The sequence below is a fragment of the Capra hircus genome, chromosome 7, assembly GCF_001704415.2.
Source record: "Capra hircus breed San Clemente chromosome 7, ASM170441v1, whole genome shotgun sequence".
Lineage (NCBI taxonomy): Eukaryota > Metazoa > Chordata > Mammalia > Artiodactyla > Bovidae > Capra > Capra hircus.
In genome coordinates, this window is record NC_030814.1 from 87472718 (window position 1) to 87491677 (window position 18960).

The 18960-nt window shown below is 44.1% G+C and overlaps 1 protein-coding gene across 7 annotated transcripts in view; it reads left to right on the forward strand.

The window, feature by feature from the left end:
* CDC42SE2 (CDC42 small effector 2) overlaps positions 1-18960 on the forward strand; it is a 117829-nt gene that overhangs the window by 87944 nt on the left and 10925 nt on the right. For all 7 annotated transcript variants that reach the window (XM_018050716.1, XM_018050715.1, XM_018050714.1 and 4 more), the window contains one exon: positions 18582-18683. In XM_018050716.1, the coding sequence (XP_017906205.1) occupies positions 18582-18683 (102 nt within the window). The remainder of the gene's footprint in view (positions 1-18581; positions 18684-18960) is intronic.

An 18960-nucleotide genomic window follows, 5' to 3' on the forward strand; every position in this document is an offset into this window, starting at 1 on the left:
TCATTGGAAGGACTGATGCTGAAGCTGAAACTCCAGTACTTTGGCCACCTGATGCGAACAGCTGACTCATTGGAAAAGCCCCTGATGCTGGGAAAGATTGAGAGCAGGAGGAGAAGGGGATGACAGAGGATGAGATGGTTGGATGGCATCGACTCAATGGAGATGGGTTTGGGTGGACTCCGGGAGTTGGTGATGGACAGGGAGGCCTGGCTTGCTGCAGTTCATGGGGTCTTGCAGAGTCGGACACGACAGAGCGACTGAACTGAACTCTGGTAAAATGTTATAGTGAAAGTGAAAGTGAAAGTCGCTCAGTCATGTCTGACTCTTTGCAACCCCATGGACTATACAGTCCATGGAATTCTCCAGGCCAGAACACTGGAGTGGGTAGCCTTTCCCTTCTCCAGGGGATTTTCCCAACCCAGTATTGATAGCAGGTCTCCCACATTGCAGGCAGATTCTTTACCAACTGAGCCACAAGGGAAGCAAAAAATGTTACAAAGTTGCTTCAAATCCTTTAAGAACTATTTAAAAATTTTAATCACTGTAGGTCTAGAATACCCTAAGCTATTGTTTAGGTGTAAAAAATAAAATGAGAAGTTAATCCAAATCAGTAAAATAAATTAAAAAACCAAGGCTATGAGAATTATACAGCTTTAAGAAAGAACAGTTTTGAATGTCAGAACGTTGAATATCTAGCAAATGCTGAAGTAAACATGGATAGAATTGTTCAGTTCTAAGTTGTGTCTCTTTGTGACCCCATGAATTGCAGCATGCCAAGCTTTCCTGCCCTTCACCATCTCCCAGAGTTTGCTCAAGCTCATGTCCATTGTGCCAGTGATGCCATCCAGCCATCACATCCTCTGCCGTCCCCCTCTCCTCCTGCCCCCAGTCTTTCCCAGCAGCGGGGTATGTCCTTTGTGTCAATGACACCATCCAGCCATCTCACCCTCTGCTGTCCCCTTCTCCTCCTGCCCTCAGTCTCTTCCAGCAGCGGGGTCTTTTCCAGTGAGTGGGCGTTTCACATCATGTGGCCGAAGTATTGGAGGTTCAGCTTCAGCATGAATACTCAGGGTTGTTTTCCTTTAGGATTGATTAGCGTGACCTCTTTCTGTCCAGAGGACTCTAAGTCTTTTCCAGCACCTTTCAACGCAAGTTGAAAGCATCCAGCCTTCTTTATGGTCCAAATCTCACATCCATCCATGACCGCTGGGAAAATCGCAACTTTGACGATACTCACCTTTGTTGGCAAAGGTGTGTCTGCTTTTTAATATGCATTCTCGGTTTGTCATAATTTTTCTTCCAAGGGGCAGCCCTCTTCTGTGTTCATGGCTGCAGTCACCAGAGTGAGAAGTAAAAGAGGGCTGTATTCAGTGCTGGGTATGTACAGCCTCATCAGCATTCTAGCTAAGCTCAGGTCCATAAGCAGTTACTTCAGTTGTCTGTTGGCTTTCGTGCCCTATTAATTAAACTTGATATAAAGATAATGAGCAAAAGGTAGAGGCCTATATTAAGCTGTTTCTTCACATGGTTTTCATCCTCTCCCCCAAATCATAACCACTGCATGTCATTTTGAACACTCTTACCAGAGCTCATCAAATATTAATAGGTAATAAAATCCTCTGTCAATCATTTATTTTTGTATATTTAAAAGTCATGGTAATCATGTCTTTTCCCCACAGTACTTTATTATGTCTAATGGTTTTTTTATGTTTCCTTTCTCTGTTATAATATGTTTTGCTTACTATTTATAGAATATGAGATAATGTATTTTATATATTGCCTCCAGTGTTCATCAGACTTGGCATGAACTTGGAGTTTGTGGACACAGATAGGAGATAGTGAGTTTAGTAACTCAAGTCATCACTGATACCTGTAAATAGATACATGAACTCTGTAATCATCTTGGTATGCTTAGGACTTATCCAGTCGTTACTGGAATAAAACCATGACTCACGCTTATGGTGTGTTTGTAGAAATCTTGGTAGAGTCCAGAGGTAAGGAATGAATATGGTGAGAAGCAGATCCTATGAGGGTGATGGAGCTAAAGTTTATTTCACTACTTCCGATCTGTAAGTAGGACAAGGTCCCCACATTCCAGTTTTATTGAAGTAATTAACATATAGCATTGTGTTTGTTTAAAGCGTACAACATAATGATTTGATATATGAATATATTGTGAGATGCTTACCACAGTAAATTCAGTTGACACTCAACACCTCATATAAATTTTTTTTTACTTTTTATGACAACTTTTTAAAGATTTATTCTTAGCAACAATCAAATATGCAAGACAGGATTGCTAATTACAGTCATGTGCTGTGCTTCATATCCCAGAACTTACAATGGGGAGTTTGTACCTTCTGGCCCCTTTAACCCATTTCTGCCACCTCCACCCCCACCCCCGTCCCTAACCTCCTGCCTCTGGCCACCACCAGTCTGTTCGCTGTTTCTGTGTTAGTTTTTTTTTTATTTTCAGATTTCAGGTAGCAGTGAGATTGCACAGCACTCATTATTTCTTTCTAACTTAGTTTCACTTAGCATCATGGCCTCCAGTTTCGTCAGTGCTGTTGTGAGTGGCGGTGTTTCCATCTTCTGTTTTATGGCTGAATAAAATTCCAAAAAATCATTGCCAGGAGTGATGTGAAGGAACTTATTCCTGGTTTCTTCTAGAGTTTTATGGCTTCAGGTCTGGCATTCAAGTATTTAATCCATCTTGAATAGATTTTTGGATGTAGTGTAGGGTATTGGTCCAGTTGGATTCTTGTGCATGTGGCTGTTCAGTTTTCCCAGCACCATTCATTGAAGAGACTATCTTTTCCATTGTTCCATTCCCCCGTTCATAATTTGCTTATGAGTTCCAGCAGTTTTTTGGTGGCGTCTTTAGGGTTTTCTGTATATAATATCATGTCATTTGCAAATAGAGACAGTTTACTTTTTCCTTTCCAGTTTGGATGCCTTCACCCCTCTCCCCTTGCCTAATTTCTCTGCCTAGGATTTTCAATACTATATTGAAAAAATAGTGGTAAGAGTGGGCATCTTTGTCTTGTTTCTGATCTTAGAGGAAAAGCTTCTTGCTTATCACCACTGAGTAAATGTTAGCTGTGGGTTTGTCACCTACAGGCATAATAATGGAAAAATATATTGTGAAAATTGCCAAGATATGATACAGAAACACGAAGTGAACAGATGTTGTTGGGATAATGGTGCCAATACATTTGGTCAATGCCTAGTTGCCACAAACCTTTAATTTGTGAAAAATGTGGTATCTGTAGGGTACAGTAAAGCACAAAGTACAATGAAATGAGACATATCTGTACAGTCTTTTTTATGTCAGAGTATGTTCTTGCTGCTTACCTACTTTGTTTGAGTATCCCATCATAAATGGATGCTGAGTTTTACCAGATGCTTTTTCTTCCTTGAGATCATGTGACTTTTTCCCTTCATTTTGTTAACGTGGTATGTCTTATTTTGTGATTGCAGATGCTGAACTATCCTTCTGTCTCTGTAATAAATCCCACTTGACTATTGAATTCAGTTTTTTAAGATCTTTACATCTGTTTTCATCAAGATTATCGGCTTATAATTTACTTCCCTTCCTGGCCTTGTGTGGTTCTGGTATCAGGATTATGCTGGCCCTGTAAAACGAGTTGAGATGTACGCTTTTATTTTTTTTTGAAGACTTGGAAAGGATTGATATTGATTCCTTTCGCTTATTTTTTAATCCACTATTTGCTCTGGGCTGTGTTGGAGCACGCAGGGTCGTCTGTGGCGTCGCGCAGCCTCTCCGGATGTGGTGCGTGGGCCCAGTGGCTGTGGCATGTGGCCTTAGCTGCTCCAAGCCTGTGCGCTCTTACTTCCCTGACGAGGGATCAGACCTGTGTCCCCTGGATTGCAAGGTGGGGGCTTAACCACTGGGCCACCAGGGAAGTCCTGGTATTAATTCTTTTTAAATGTTGGTAGAGTTCACTGGTGAATCATCTGGTCCTGTAGTTTGTTGGGCGGTTTACTGATTCAGTCTCCTTACTTGCTGTTAGTCTGTTTGCTGCTGCTGCTGCTAAGTCGCTTCAGTCGTGTCCGACTCTGTGTGACCCTGTAGATGGCAGCCCACCAGGCTCCCCTGTCCCTGGGATTCTCCAGGCAAGAATGCTGGAGTGGGTTGCCATTTCCTTCTCCAGTGCATGAAAGTGAAAAGTGAAAGTGAAGTCGCTCAGCCATGCCCGACTCTTTGCGACCCCATGGACTGCAGCCTACCAGGCTCCCCCGTCCACTGCTTAGATGTTCTGTGTCTTCATGTTTTAGGCTTGGTAGATTTGCATGTTTCTGGGAAGTTACTCGTTTCTTCTGGGTTGTCCAGTTTTTTCACATGTAATTGTTCTTAGTAATCTTTGTGATTCTTTGTATTTCTATGGTTTCAGTTGTGATGTCTCCTCTTTTGTAACTTTAATTCTTTTTTTGGTAAGTTTAAAGAGTTTCCTATTTTTTAAAGTAGCTCTTTGTTTTGCTAATCTTTTCTGTTGCCTTTTTATTTTATTTTTCATCTATTTCCACTCTTATTTCCTTCCTTCTGCTAACGGTGGGCTAATTTATTCTTTTTCTAACTACTTGAGGTGTGTGTGTGTGTGTGTGTGTGTGTGTGTGTTGAGTTGCTCAGTCGTGTCCAAGTCTTTGAGACCTCATGGACTGTAGCCTGCCAGGCTCCTGTGTCCATGGAATTCTCCAGGCAAGAATACTGGAATGGGTTGCCATTCCCTTCTCCAGGGGATCTTCCCAACCCAGGGATCGAACCCTGGTCTCCTAAATTGCAGGCAGATTCTTTACCATCTGAGCTACCAGGGAGGTGTCTCAGCTGGTAAAGAATCCACTTGCAGTGTGGGAGACCTGGGTTCGATCCCTGGGTTGGGAAGATCCCCTGGAGAAGAGAACAGCTACCCTCTCCAGTATTCTGACCTGGAGAATTCCGTGGACTGTATATTCCATGGGGTCTCAGAGAGTGGGACACGGCTGAGCGACTTGAGGTATAAAGTTACTTTATGTGTTTGAGTTCTGTTGTTGTTAGCGTAGTTGTTTCTATGAACTTTTTTCTTAGTACTGCTTTTGCTGCATCCCAGAAGATTGGCATGTAATATATCCATTTTTGTCTCAAAATGTTTTTTGATTTCCCTTGGAAAAGTTTTGTAAAATTTATTTTGTTTTGACTTTGCTAGGCTGAGCCTGGCGGGCTACCTTCCGGGAGGGCTTATTCTGGCTGTGGCAAGCAGGCTCCTCATTGTGGGGGCGGCTTCCGTGGCGCACCGGCTCTAGGCGCGTGACTTCAGGAGCTGTGGGGCCTGGGTTTGGTTACCTTGCGCCATGTGGCACCTTCCGGGGCCAGGATCCAGTGCCACCTGCGTTGGCTTGGTTTCTCTCTCAATTTTTTCGGTGACCTGTTGGTTAGTTAGTAGTATGTTAAGTGAGTTTCCACTTTTTTTTGTAATTGATTTCTCATTTCATATTTTCATGGTCAGATAAGAATGCTTGATAGGACCTCAGTCTTTTTAATTCATTAATACTTGAACTGTGATGTAACACATGACCTGTCCTGTAGACTGATCCATGTGTACTGTTAGAGAAGAACGTGTGTTCTGTTACCGCTGCATGGAGTGTCTGCAAAGGTCTGTGAAGGCCGTCGGACCTAAAGGGGCATCTAAGCCCAGTGTTTCCTGGCTGATTTTCTACCTAGGTGATCTCTCTATATTTGAACGTGGGTTATTGAAGTCTCCTACTATTATTGTATTGCTGTTTCTCTCTTCAGGTCTGTTAATATTTATATATTATAAATATATATAAATTTATATATAATATAAATAAAGATTTATATAAATATATTAAGCTTTATATATGTTAGGGGCTTCCATGTTTGGTGCATAAATACTTAGAAGTATTGTATCCTCTGGCTGGATTGACTCCTTTTAATGACCTTCTTTGTCTCTCATAACAACCTTACCTGTTTTGTTTGATATAAGCATAGCTATCCCTGCTTCCTTTTGGGTTTTATTTGAGCAGGACACCTTTTTCTCTTCTCACTCTCAGAGCTGAAGTGTTCTTGTCACTAGTATATAGCTGAGTCTGTGGTTTCTGTTTTCTTCAGCTCCTCTGCGTCTTTTGACAGGAATGTTTAGTTCATTTACATTTAAAGTAATTATAGGCATGAACTTAGTATTGCCATTTGGTGGTTTTCTGGCTCTTTCATAGCTCTGGTTTCTTCTATTTCTCTTCCTTTGTGACCTGATGATTTTTTTTACAGTGCTGTGCTATAGATCCATTCTCTCTCTGTCGTGTGCATCCATTGCAGGGTTTTGTTTTTGGTTTGTGGTTATGATGAGGCTTGTTTAAGACATCTCACATTTATCACAGTCTGTTTTAAGCAGGTGACGACTGTAGACTGAATGCATCCTAAAGCCTAATATTGTTTTTCTCCCCATTTTATGTTTTTGATGTCATAATTTATATATTTTTACCTTGCATAATGTTTTAAAAATTATGATAGTTCTAGTTCTTTTTATTAATTTTGTCTTCTAATGTCTGTACTAGATTTATAAGTATTTATAAGTATAAATTATTGGTTTATCCACCATCATTAATCGTGTATTTACCTTTACCAGTGACAATTACACGTTAATATGCTTGTCTGTTAGTAGCTATCATTCTTTTGTTTCAGCTTTAACAACTCCCTGTAACTTCTTTTTGTCTGTCCTAGTGATGATGAATTTCTGCAACTTTTGTTTGACTGGAAAATTCTTTGTCTCTTCCACTTCTGAAAGACAGGCTTGCTGGTAGAATAGTCTTGGTTAACGGTCTTTTGTTTTTTTCTTTTAGCACCTAAAATATACCTTCCCACTAGATTCTCTAACATTTCTATAAGGGATGGAGGACTTTATATTACAAGTTGCTTTTCAAAAATAATTTTTTTGGGGGGGGGGTTCTTGCTCCTTGTGTGTATCTGTATGTCTTTAAGGTTTGGCAGTTTAATTGTAATATATCTCAGTGTGGGTCTTTTTATATTAATTTATTTGCAGCTCTCTAGGTTTCCTGCATCTGGATATCTGTCTCTTTCACCAAGGCTGCAGACTTTTCAGTGTTTCTTCAGATAAGCTTTCTGCCTTGGACTCCGTCGTCTTCTGGCTCTGTATAACACACACACTGGCCTGCTGGATTTTGTCTCTTGTTCATTAATCTGTCTTCACTTTTCCTTCCTTATTTTCTTCTCCTTCCGTCGAATTCCACTGCACTGTCTTTGCGTTTGCTGATCCCATCTTTCACATGAGCTTGTCTTTCGTTGACCCCTTCTGTTGAATTTTTCAGTTTAATAATTGTGTTCTTTCAGCTTTGTGATTTCTGTTTGGTACTTACATTTTCTGTTGCTGTTAAAACTCTCACTGTTTTTCGGTGCTGCCCTCCTGATGTCAGCCAGCGTCTTTATGACTCTCAGTTTGAATTCATTATCAGGTAACTCACTTATCTCCATTTTGCGAAGGTCTGTTTTTCGGGTTCTACTTTGCTGTTTTCTTAGGGACACATTTCTTGATTTTCCTGGACACTCTTGGTTTCTTCGGTGCGTTTTATGCCGCCTCTTCCGGGTGTGATGTGCTGGCCACGTGCAGGGGTTGAACATTATCCTCAGCCTGGTCCAGGTTCTTGGCTGGCTCTCAAACCTAGCGATTGTCCAAAGCCAACATTCTTTGTTGTTGAGGGTATGCCAAAACCTCTCAGTGTTCAGAGGGGAGGATCTCAGTCAGCACCTCGCAGTCACCTGGATGCAGGCAAACTGGAAGTCAGACCCTCAGGCAGCATCTTCTGAGCTACAGAAAAGCTGGGAGCTAGGGATCTGTCTGTTCTCTATGCACTGAGACGTTGCGGTGATAGCTAGGAAAGAATTAGTCGATTGCTTTCTTGTTCCGGGACCCACGACCTGGAGCCCAGCTGGCCACCAAAGCCAGGCAATCAAAAAGTGTGTCCTCTGGGAGACACTTGGGCCTGGAACAGGCAAGAGGAAAACTGTGGAGATGGTGCCCACTGGCCTCATTTCTGAGCAGTATCTTAATCTGTCTGTGTGTGTGCTAAATTAGAAGCTTGACCCCCAGGTAGCAGCTGTTAAAGTATGCAAGTAGCCCTCTCCTCGGGAAGGACTTGGGAGATGGGCAGGCCTGACTGCTGCCTGCGCCCTGAGCCCTGTGGAGTCCGCAGGTTCGGAAGTGTTTCTTTGCTACAGTGAACAGGCTTTTCTTTTTGGTGGAAACTGTGGATTAAAACACATTCTTTGGTGGCTAGGTTCTTGTTTTTAATGAAAAACACCATTCAACCCAATGGCTTTCCAAATAATTTAAACACACACAAACTTTAAAATAGTGTTTAAGAGTTCAAGGGGTTAACTAATGTGAATATAAGGTGGGAACGTGAGCGCTGGCCGAGAGATTCCAAGTGAGGGTTTGCCAGAGTTTCTTGGATTTGAAGGGAGTGTTAAAACGTAGCATACTTCTTTTCAAGGTATTATCAGATGAGTTCCTGTATTTAAAGTGCTTAGAAATATGCCTAGCATATAGTAATACTCTTAAGAATTGCCTATTGTTTTAAAATATTCAGCTGTAAATCTTCAGAGTCAGTATTTCTAAACCATTGAGCCATTGATATCACTGTTAGCCTTGAACGTTCCGGGACCTGCCCCAAACTTGGTGAATCTGAAATTCTGCAAGGAGAGGTCAGCAGCCTGTGTTCTAACAAACCCTCACAGAGATTCTGATGCAGAGTAAAGCTTGCTTTCCTATTAATAGCCAGCATAAAAGCTGAGACAGTAATGATGGTGCAGCTACTCTCTGGGAGATAGCATTATTGTGACGCAAAAGCAAAAACCCCAACAAAACAGATAAGTAATTTTCTTGTGTGGAAATATAAAATCCACTAGAATTTTCATCTTTTTTTTTTTTTTTAACATCTTCCATATGTGGTAGGTCCTTGAGAAATATTTGGTCATACTATTGGATAAGACAAACAGTTTTTAGAGAACTGAGCTGACATTGTTTCTTTAAAATCCTTTTATTCAGCAGCCATTGTCCAATGTGTCAGGCACAGCTGTGGTCAAAGAACTCTTAGCATGGTAGGAGAGTCCAGCTGTGGGCAGATAAATTATAAGCAGTATTTTTAAGCATTAAAATTGAAATAATGAGCCTTATGCTCTAAATGCTTAGACCAAGGAACGCCCAGCAGCCTCATCTCCGAAGGTCGTGTTTGAGCTGAGTCTTAGGAGTGAATAGGCAGTGCCACACAGCGGGGGTTTGGGAGAGGGCGTTTCACATAGTTCGTTGATGTTACCGCCGTAGCTGCTACTTTCATTTTTGTGTGAGACCCACTAGTAAAATCATTTTCCTTCACTATAAAAAATACCAGATCTCTTTTTGTGTTACAGCTTTTGTGTAGCTTTCGTTAGTTGTATAAACTGGATGGATAATAGGGTGTAGTTTGAAAGTACTTAGGGCATCATGTACTGTCAGTGGCATCATAGGAAAAGTTACTGTTTGCTTTAGAAATGCCCAGTGCCTAGTGACATTGTCGATACTTCAGAAGGTTAACTTAGCTTATTTCAGGGGCTCCCAGACTTTTGTTTTTGTTTCCCATAACACTTCAGTAATTTTTTCATGGTGTTCGCAGGGCATTTGCTTATTAGGTTTGGTCTAAACAACTTAGTATTTATGTTCTAAAAACTGAGCTGTCATTTGAAAAAGTTATACACATACATAGGAAGAAAATAAGTTTTTATTTCCCTCCCAAATAACCATGATTACTTACGTGTGTGCGTGTGCGGCGTGATAGAGCTCTTCAAACTCTGGGATCAGATGGAACACCACCAGCGCCTTCTCCAGTTCCATACCTACTTCTCTCCAGTACTGGACTTCATGCACAGCAGCTGCTGAATAACTCTGCTTTGCACATACATGTCATTGTGAAAAGTGTGTGCTCTAAGATTGGAATTTTGAGTTATCTTGGACTAGTTCACACAGCGTTGTACATATGTTAAGTATCATTGTGCTTCCCTCACTCTGAAGATATCCCACGGGGCCCCTGGATGTTTGCCTACTGCTCAACACAGTCTGGGAATCATGGGTTACTTGATACATTCACAGGTAGGGGATTTGGTTATACTTCTCTCTCAACTTTCTCTCTGCAGGTCATAAAGTTAAGTCAGTAGTATGTCTTTGTCTTTTAGCCTTCCGAATACTTAGTCCACATTGGGTCAGTGATTGCTGTCTTACAGCCTGAAAGGGCGAGCCTTTTTCGCCTGCTCCGGATGGCAGGCTCTCGTGTTCTTCCTTCATATTTCGTGTGCGTTTCCTGAAGGACCCGAGGCTCTTCCACCTGTGCTTTTGCCTCAGGCCTCCTGTTGCCTCTGGAACCTGGCCTTCAACTGCTCCTCAGTGGCATGAGTTTGTGAATGAAGCTGTCCAGAGAAAAGTCTTAGAGGGACTAGTAAGTGATTAATCACTTCCTGGAAGCTATATTTGATCAATATGGGCTTCCCAGGTGGCGCTAATGGTAAAGAATCCACCTGCCAACGCCGGAGCTATAAGAGAAGCAGGTCCGATCCCTGAGTCGGGAAGACCCTCTGGAGGAGGGCATGGCAACCTGCCCCAGTATTCTTGTCTGGAGAATCCCATGGACAGAGGAGCCTGGCAGGTTACAGTCTGTGGGGTTGCAAAGAATTGGACACGACCAAAGGGACTTATCACGCATGCATGCACATAGAAATGTGAGGGAGGTGGGACGTTTTCATGACTCCAAAAATGTTTAAAAAGTTAGGCCTAAAAAAGCATGTGATTGTGATGTTTATATATTCATAAAAAACCATGTAACTGTGATGTTTATATAGTCATAACAGTATTCATTCAGAAAACGTGCGTTGATGAGTTGCTCTGTGCTGTGGATGGCGCTGGCCCTCTCCGTGAGGAACACATGTGCCATCCAGTGGACATTTTAAATTTGGTGTGAGATGCAGATTTCACTTTGGTAGAGGTGAACACAAGGTTCTGTGGGTACAGAGAGGAGGAGCATGGAACCTCAGAGCAAGGGTATAGAGAAGAGGTGCCCGAGTTAGCCGCGGAGCAGTAGGAAGGGGCCTTCAGGTCGAGGGCAGAGAAGAGAGAAAGTTTGACCATAGCGTATTTAAGGAACTTCGAGTAGCAGACCGAAGCTTAGAATGCAAGAAAACATGAAAGGATGAGGCTGGAGAGAGAAACAGGATTTCATAGGCTTCGAGATTTTCAGTTTAGCCTGCAGGTTTCGGAAAGCCATCGAGGGATTTTTAAAGTGGTGTGTGCCGTCAGTTTTGTACTGTGGAAAGGCAGATCTAAGTACAGGGCAAGGAGCGTCGGGCGGGAAGGCAGGCTGTGAAGCTCTGGCGAATCAGTTAGGCAGCGACTGCGGCGATGTAGGTGGAAGGCGGTGGGGGCTGAAGGAAGGCTCTGGCAGTGCCGGGGGGGTGGGGGTGGGGGTGGGGGTGGAGAGAGTAAGGGGAGCCTGGAGTCGCATCCCCAGGATGTGCTGTGACCTGATGATGTGAGGAGGAGCAGGAGCGAGGCAGAGCCCTCAGCCCCGGCTTGGAGTGCTGCTAGGAGTGTTGCCTACCCCAGGGGGCATGGAAAGGAGGGCCAGGCTGCAGAAGCAAGGTTACACGCTCACTTGTGGACACCGGACGAGATGGTGGCCCCCTCCAGCATCCTCGCCTGGCAATCCCACAGACAGAGGAGCCTCGCGGGCGGCGGTCCATGGCGGCGCAGGAATTGGACACGAGCTAGTGGCTAAATCACCATCACAAAGTGGGATTCCCTGGCCACTCAGGGACCCTGCCTGCAATGCAGGAGACCCAGGTTTGACCCTGGGACATCCCCTGGAGGAGGGCATGGCAGCCCACTCCAGTGTTCTTCCCTGGAGAATCCCATGGACAGAGGAGCCTGGAGGGCTGCCGTCCGTGGGTCACAAAGAGTTGGGCATGACTGAGCGACTAACGCTTTATGCTTTTTGAACATAGGAAGTTTGAGTATCCTGTCAGCATTCACACGGGCGTGTCCAGTAAGCAGTTGAATGTGTGTCTGATGCTCAGAGAAGAGAAAGCAGACTCATGAATCACCAGCGTAGAGTTAATAAGGTGAAGACATGGGGAGGAGGGAAAACGGACCCTAGGACACCCTGGAGAAGGCCGCCGCGCACAGGGCGCACAGGCCGCACAGGCGCAGAGGGACGGAGCGGGCATCAGAGACGAGCGGGAGAGCAGAGAGGAGAGATCCTTTGGAAACATAGTCTCAGCATGATCCTTTGTCCGAATTTTATATTCCAGATTTTTACTTTTGTATTGGCCTGTTGCTGCTGCTGCTAATATTGGCCTAGTAATTTTTATTTTCAAAGAAGGAACATGTGATGGGAGTGCGTGAATGATGCATATAGATAGCAGCGTTTTAAACTAAATGGGTACTGCAGTTCACCGTGTGTTGATGTGGTAGCTCCACAGTGTATTTTTTAAAAACTTCAAATATATCTCCTAAATATCTATATGTCTCTTAGAGTTAAGGGAGGAAGACAGGAAGTGCATAGTGAATTTTAGAATTGTAAGGCCTGAGAAAGAGTACAGATAAGATTATGTTCTAATGAAAATCAGACCTGAAAGTAAATGTTTACTGTTCATATTTGTGACATAACCATTTTTGCTAGTACTCAGTGCATACGTTTTTATGTAAGTTGTAGACTAGGAGGAAGACAGAATGAACCAGCACATCTTTTTAAAAACTTATTTTTGAAGACTAATGAGGGAAAGGAGCGCCTCCCCCCACCCACGTGTATGTCCAGCTTCAGTTGTTATTGATGGGGGAATCTGGTTTCACCTGTGAACCCTCACCCACTCTGGATACATAAAGCAAATTCTGGATATCACATTTCCTTGAACGAGTGTTTAGGATGTAGGATTTCGTCTCTAAGATTGAAGTAAAGGTGGTGGCGGTAGTGGTGTAGTCGCTAGCCATGTCTGACTCTTGTGACCCCGTGGCCTGTAGCCTGCCAGGCCTCTCTGTCCATGGGATTCTCCAGGAGGGACAGAGTACTGGAGTGGGTCGCCATTCCTTTCTCCAGGGGATCGTTCCAACCTAGAGCCCAAACCCGGGTGTCCTGCATTGAAAGTGGATTCTTTTATCAGCGGCGCCACCAGGGAAGTCCTGAAGAGGTTTGATGAAGCGTAGTTGACACGCATTGAATGGGAAGAGACGTTTTCCCTAATACAGCTGCTGGTTGGTTTTACCCTTTGGGCCTTGGCCTTACGCAGAATAACAGTTAATATTTTAAGGGTGGCAGGAATTATTCAGAAGGTTGACAGTTTTAGTAAAGTTCCCTATAAGGAATAAAGAAGAATAAAGTGTTTCCAGGAAAAACTGTGACTCTGCTGCTGACAACAGTGAGTGCGTACTGAGTGGGGCACAGCGTTTCCTGTTTTTCTCTGCAGAGGCCTGACTCTGGAATTCCCCGTTTGCCCACGGTTTAATCCTAGTCTCTGCCCTGTGCTCTCAGCACAGCACACCGGAGCAGTGGGCTTTTCTTCACATGTCTGACTTGTGCCTGAGAAATATTTCAGTTTTGTGTCTTTAAATATTTAGTTATACTCAGAATCTAGGTTTTTGACTCAGAAAGTAGTAACAGAAGTCTGAACAACACCTCAGCCCGGGTCTGGAACCTGTCCTTCCTACCTTCTCTGGAGCACTTATAATATTGATAACCCTTCATTTTTCTTTACCTTCTGTTTCTTTTCTGATCTATCACATCAGAAACGAAGCAAAATCAAGTCTTTCTCATCTTGAAGGGAAAAAAATCCAGTCTGTGCTGGTTTCCTCTTCTCCCTTGAACTACAGCTGTCTCCTCCCTGTTCAGAGGCCAGACTCTGTCCCATCCTCTGTGTTGGAGTTCTCATTTCCCCGTCTCCTCGAAGCCCCTCACTCCCCTGATGTCTGGAGCTCCCGTCACTGTGGGCACAGGATCACTGATGTGCTGAGTAGGTGCTGAGTCCAGGGAACATGCTTCTCTTCACCTGACCTCCCTCCAGCTTTGCAGCGTGCCACCTAATCCCCCCGTAACGCTTGGAAGAACCCACATCTGACTTTGCTCCTGACTTTTAGACTGTTCCTTGCTGGCTTCCTTTAATGGCTTATTTTCCTCATCCAGCCTTATAGGGAGTGTTTTCTGTGCACTTTTCTTCCTGGGAAGTCTCATCAACTCAGAGCGCTTTATTCTGGCGACTGCTTCTCATCCATCTCTAGTTAGCCCTTCTCAGAACCCTGTATCTGTGTACTCAGGGCACTTGAACGTGAGGCTCGCTGAATATCGTTTGACAGGCCTCACTTAAATGCCTCAGATATCTCAGACTCCGTGTGTCTTTTCTTCCCATTTGTTTGTTTGGCTCCCGGGTCTCAGTTGTGGCCCGTGGGATTGTCCGTCTTCGTTGCAGCGTGCGCAGTTTTTGACTGTGGCACGGGGATTCTTGGTTGTGTAGAAGCTAGTTCCCTGACCAGGGATGGAGCCCAGGCCGTCTGCACTGGGAGAGCAGAGTCTTAGCCATGGGCCCCGGGGAAGTCCCCAATTCAGTGCGTCTTAAACGGAGTCTTTCATCTCCTTCCAGTGTGACCCTTCCGGCAAGGCTCTCCCAGTCTTATCTAATCCACTGAATCCTGTGCTCTGTATTCAGATCTGAAAGCTGTGCATCTTTCACAACTCTCACCTTTCCCTCGTTCTCAAATCCAGTCAGCAACCAAATGTTTTTGATTTTAGCTTCAATCTGAATTAGTTTCAGTTTCTGCTACTGTTAGTTGAAATTAAGCAATCTCCTTTAACCAGCATCATTATAATGACTTTTCCGTTGGTGCCCTCCACCGTGCTTTCCGTTATAGCTATCATGGAGTAGCCTTGTAGAACCATTCTGACCATTCATTCCCCTGCTTAACAAGCTGGGCTCCTTCTAGCCTTTAAAGAAGGGAGGACTGAAACTTCTGCTTTTTTACCCTAAAATCAAGGTTAGACTAGATGTCATGAAGTAAAGTCTAAAGGAAAAGTGTGATGCCCAGCTCCATAAAGTTCAAGTTGAAAAGTAGTCATTATTTTCAGATTATGAATTAGCCACCCAACATAATTACTATGATACAAGCAGGTTGATGTCTTCCTGTCCTTTGAGTCAGTTCAGTTGTCCCCTCCTGAGCCTCCCCTTTATTCAGCATGCCTGTGGTGTCGCTGTTTATGAGTGCATATTACTACACCTGCTTCAGAAGCACACCGATCTACAAGCACACTGTTCACTAACCTTTCAGGGGACGTTTCTGGGTGAGATGGCTGGTGGCCTCAGTGCACCATGGCGACTGCTCTCTCCCTGCATCTCGCAATAAGTCAGCTATTGGAATAACTCACGTAATGTGGATTCATGGGCCCGGTGTAGCCACCTGCTAAGCCCCAGACACACCCTTCTGAAGGAGAAGATGTGGATTCGGAACTTGAGGAGTCTCGTGTATTCCTGGGGCAAGAATGATATGGAAGTAGATCTTACTCTCTGAAATGCACCGGTCTATTGCCTGCTTTAGAGGGCCCTCTGGCTGAGCCAGGTGGCACCCTCTGTACTTGGGAGCTGCGGCCCCTTCAGGCTGGGGTCTGCACAAAGTCCGCAGTCCCCAGATGCCACGAGTCCAGCGAACGTAACTGCTGACCGTTGTCTTCATCTGTAGACATCTCCCCTTTCCTGCTTATGTCTGGAGTGTGCCAAGAACCTGGAAGCCGCCTACTTTACTGTCAGTCAAGGGGCATCCTGGGGAAGAAACCCCAGCAGTTTGTCCTGATCTGGTGTCAAGAAAGTTCGTGTCCTGTTCTGGTGCAGGTGCACTTGGATGTAGAAACATGGTTTTCTAAGAAGACGAGTTTACTGAAAACGTAGCAGTGTATTATCGAGAAAAAATAGGCACAAAACTAGTATCTGCATTGCCTTTTCCCTTCCTTAATCCCAGGAGAGAGAGGCAGCACCCCTTCTCAAGGATCAGTCAGGGACTTGCGCTGTAGCGTTTCGGATGGGAATAGTATGAGGGGAACTTGTTGAATTTGGTGGATAGAAATAGACTCAGAGTCTAGGGGCAAAATAGGGAACCGGGTGGAAGAGACTGCGTTGTGGCACTTGGCCTCTCGCCTCGAAGGAGGGCTGCGGGTGCCAAGTCTGTGGTCGGGGCGTCTGTGAGCTTCCTTAAGTGGCACTGCATGGAAGATAGCAGCAAGGTGGTATGTTTGCCAAGAAATAGAAGATTGAAGAACACAGACAAAGGCTCTAGACCTGTGTCTGGCTTGCTGCCAAGCCTTTTAACCTGAAGTCTCTGTATAACCCCAGGGGACAGGGCCCCAAGGATGGATCGACTCTTAACCCTTTAAAAGGGGGCTAGGAGTACTTAAATTCGGAGAAGTAAAGGAATGGATATTTGACTCCTAGGTGTTACTGTTGTTGTTCAGTCGTGTCTGACTCTTTGCGACCCCGTGGACTGCTGCGTATCAGGCTTCCCTGTTACCAGCTCGTCTGATCAAACTCATGTGCATTGAGTTGATCTTGTCATCCAACCATCTTACCCCCTGGCACCCCCTTCTCCTCCTGCCCTCAGTCTTTCTACCATCAGGTTCTTTTCCAGTGAGTTGGTTCTGAGGTTGTTATAGTCTGTAATACCTATTGTTACAGACTCTTAATTTATTCAATCAGGCATTTTTGCAAGAAAATCGGAAATCATATAATACAAAGTCTCAGATTAGAAAATAACTGCAAACAAAGAACTTCCCCCCAAAATTATAATGGAGAAAATAATAACGTATCTACCACTGAAAAAAAATCCTGATCTAGGGCTAAGGCCACTAAACCAGAACTTGCGAGCCACCCTTTTTTGTGCTTAAAAGTTAAATGGAGCACTGCTACTCTCACTTGCTCTCTCATTGTCTCTAGCTCCTTACCTGCTGTGATAACCGCGGGGTCAAAGCTCTGGCAGACTGTGTGGCCTGCAGGCTTGAAATATTTACTCTCTGGCCTACAAGAACACATGTGGATTCCTAAAGAGGATGAAGTGGAGTTATTTTCTAATACAGTGAAATACACAAAGGACACAAATAACTGATGAAACTAGGAAAATCACACACACTCTCCCTTCCTCCTCACCCCTGCCCTCCTTAGGCACACAAGCACATTCAGATAACAGAAGCTCTAGAAATTGCAAACAAAGAACATAAGGAGAAGTATCAAAGGAACAAGAAACTTTCGTACACTGTAGCAAAATTTGTGTGCAACTAGAGAGGGATCCCCGTATGCCATGCAGAATACTGGAAGGGGAATCGGTGAGCCTGGAGACGGTCGAGTCACTGTTGAACTCCGAGACTTCTTTTGGGATTCTGTGGCAGTACAACGCAGAGACGGTAAAATAATGCCTATTCCAGCTCTAAAAGCGACGTGTGAACACGCCACTTCCGTGGTTCTATAGAAAGTCACATTCTGGCCCTGAAGAGCTGTCACTTGGATAAGTTTTTAGGGTTTATCTCATGCATAGCAACATTTCAGGGGATGGCGACATGAAATACTATGTTCGGAGGCAGCCTGACCTAGTTCCACTAGTTTGCAACTTGCCTGAGTTTTGATGCAGGTGATGTTTTCAGGAGAAGTATTCTGTTGAAAGGGAAGAAGATGGGGCTACTCAGAGTTGGCACTGGGACACTAAGCGAGCTGTGCCCATGGCCTCTTTCAGTCGATCACAGAATCTAAGGTGTCATGGAAAACTTGGGTCTACTTTAAAATTACCTTCATTTCTTGAAAAATCTTGCATGGTTCAGTTGAACACAGCAGCAGGGTGAGGAAGTGTCCCTAGTGCGGTGGAGGGCGCGTTGGTGGAGCAAGGACGGCCGCAGCCTGCAGCTGAAGTCCTGGGGGGCTGCTGGGACGCGGGTGTCAGGAATGCAGGGGAGGCGGTTCGTAACTTAACAGCCAGAAGAGACTGGAAGTCACTGGCTGGACTAGAACCGAACCCCGGCCGCCCCCCCACCCTGCCCCAGCTGACAGATTCACTCCAGCAGGAAAGGGCAGTTGGCTACAATCTAAGTAATAACCATCAGAATAGCTCAGTGTTTAATGATGGGATGTAGAATTAAGTACTTACATCATACTGTCGTCTTTGTTATGAACGATGGTTACAGATGATACTTTTACATATCTTTTTTTTTTTTAGGAGTAAAACTTAAATGGTTATTATACAAATACATAGATGGCCAAAGTTAGATCAAATAATCTATTTTAAATTCTAAATAGTACTTTGCTTTACCTTTTATTTATTTATTTTTTTTGGTGCATATATTTCTCTTGGGGGTTCACCGTAGGAGATGGTTGTGGTGATACCAAGATTTAGGTATTTTTCTGTCCTGGGCAAAAACATTTTTCATAGAGAGTCATTTGTGCATAAAGTATAAATCTACCAGAATAAGTTTTTGTTAACAAGACCATTTTCTGAACATTATTTCTTATATTTTAGAAGAGGCGCCGGCGGATTGACCGAAGTATGATTGGAGAGCCCACAAACTTCGTGCACACAGCTCACGTGGGGTCAGGTGACCTGTTCAGTGGGATGAACTCTGTAAGTACAAGGGTGGAACAAGGGGGTGGGGCCTTGGGGCGAGGTCACATGTGCCTGTCTGGCAAGTGCGTACATTCTTAATGACTGCACTGTGCCCAGTGAGTTACAGACGTTTACTACACGTGCTTAATGTGAGCGTGAAGAGAAGGAAATGAACAGTGGGGAAATCTCTTATTTAGTTTGCAAAGCCATGTGTTTTTCTGTTTTTACTAAATTCTTTGTAGCTACATTTCTTCTGAATAACTGCTTTAAAATTTTTAAAGGATTTGAGTTCAGA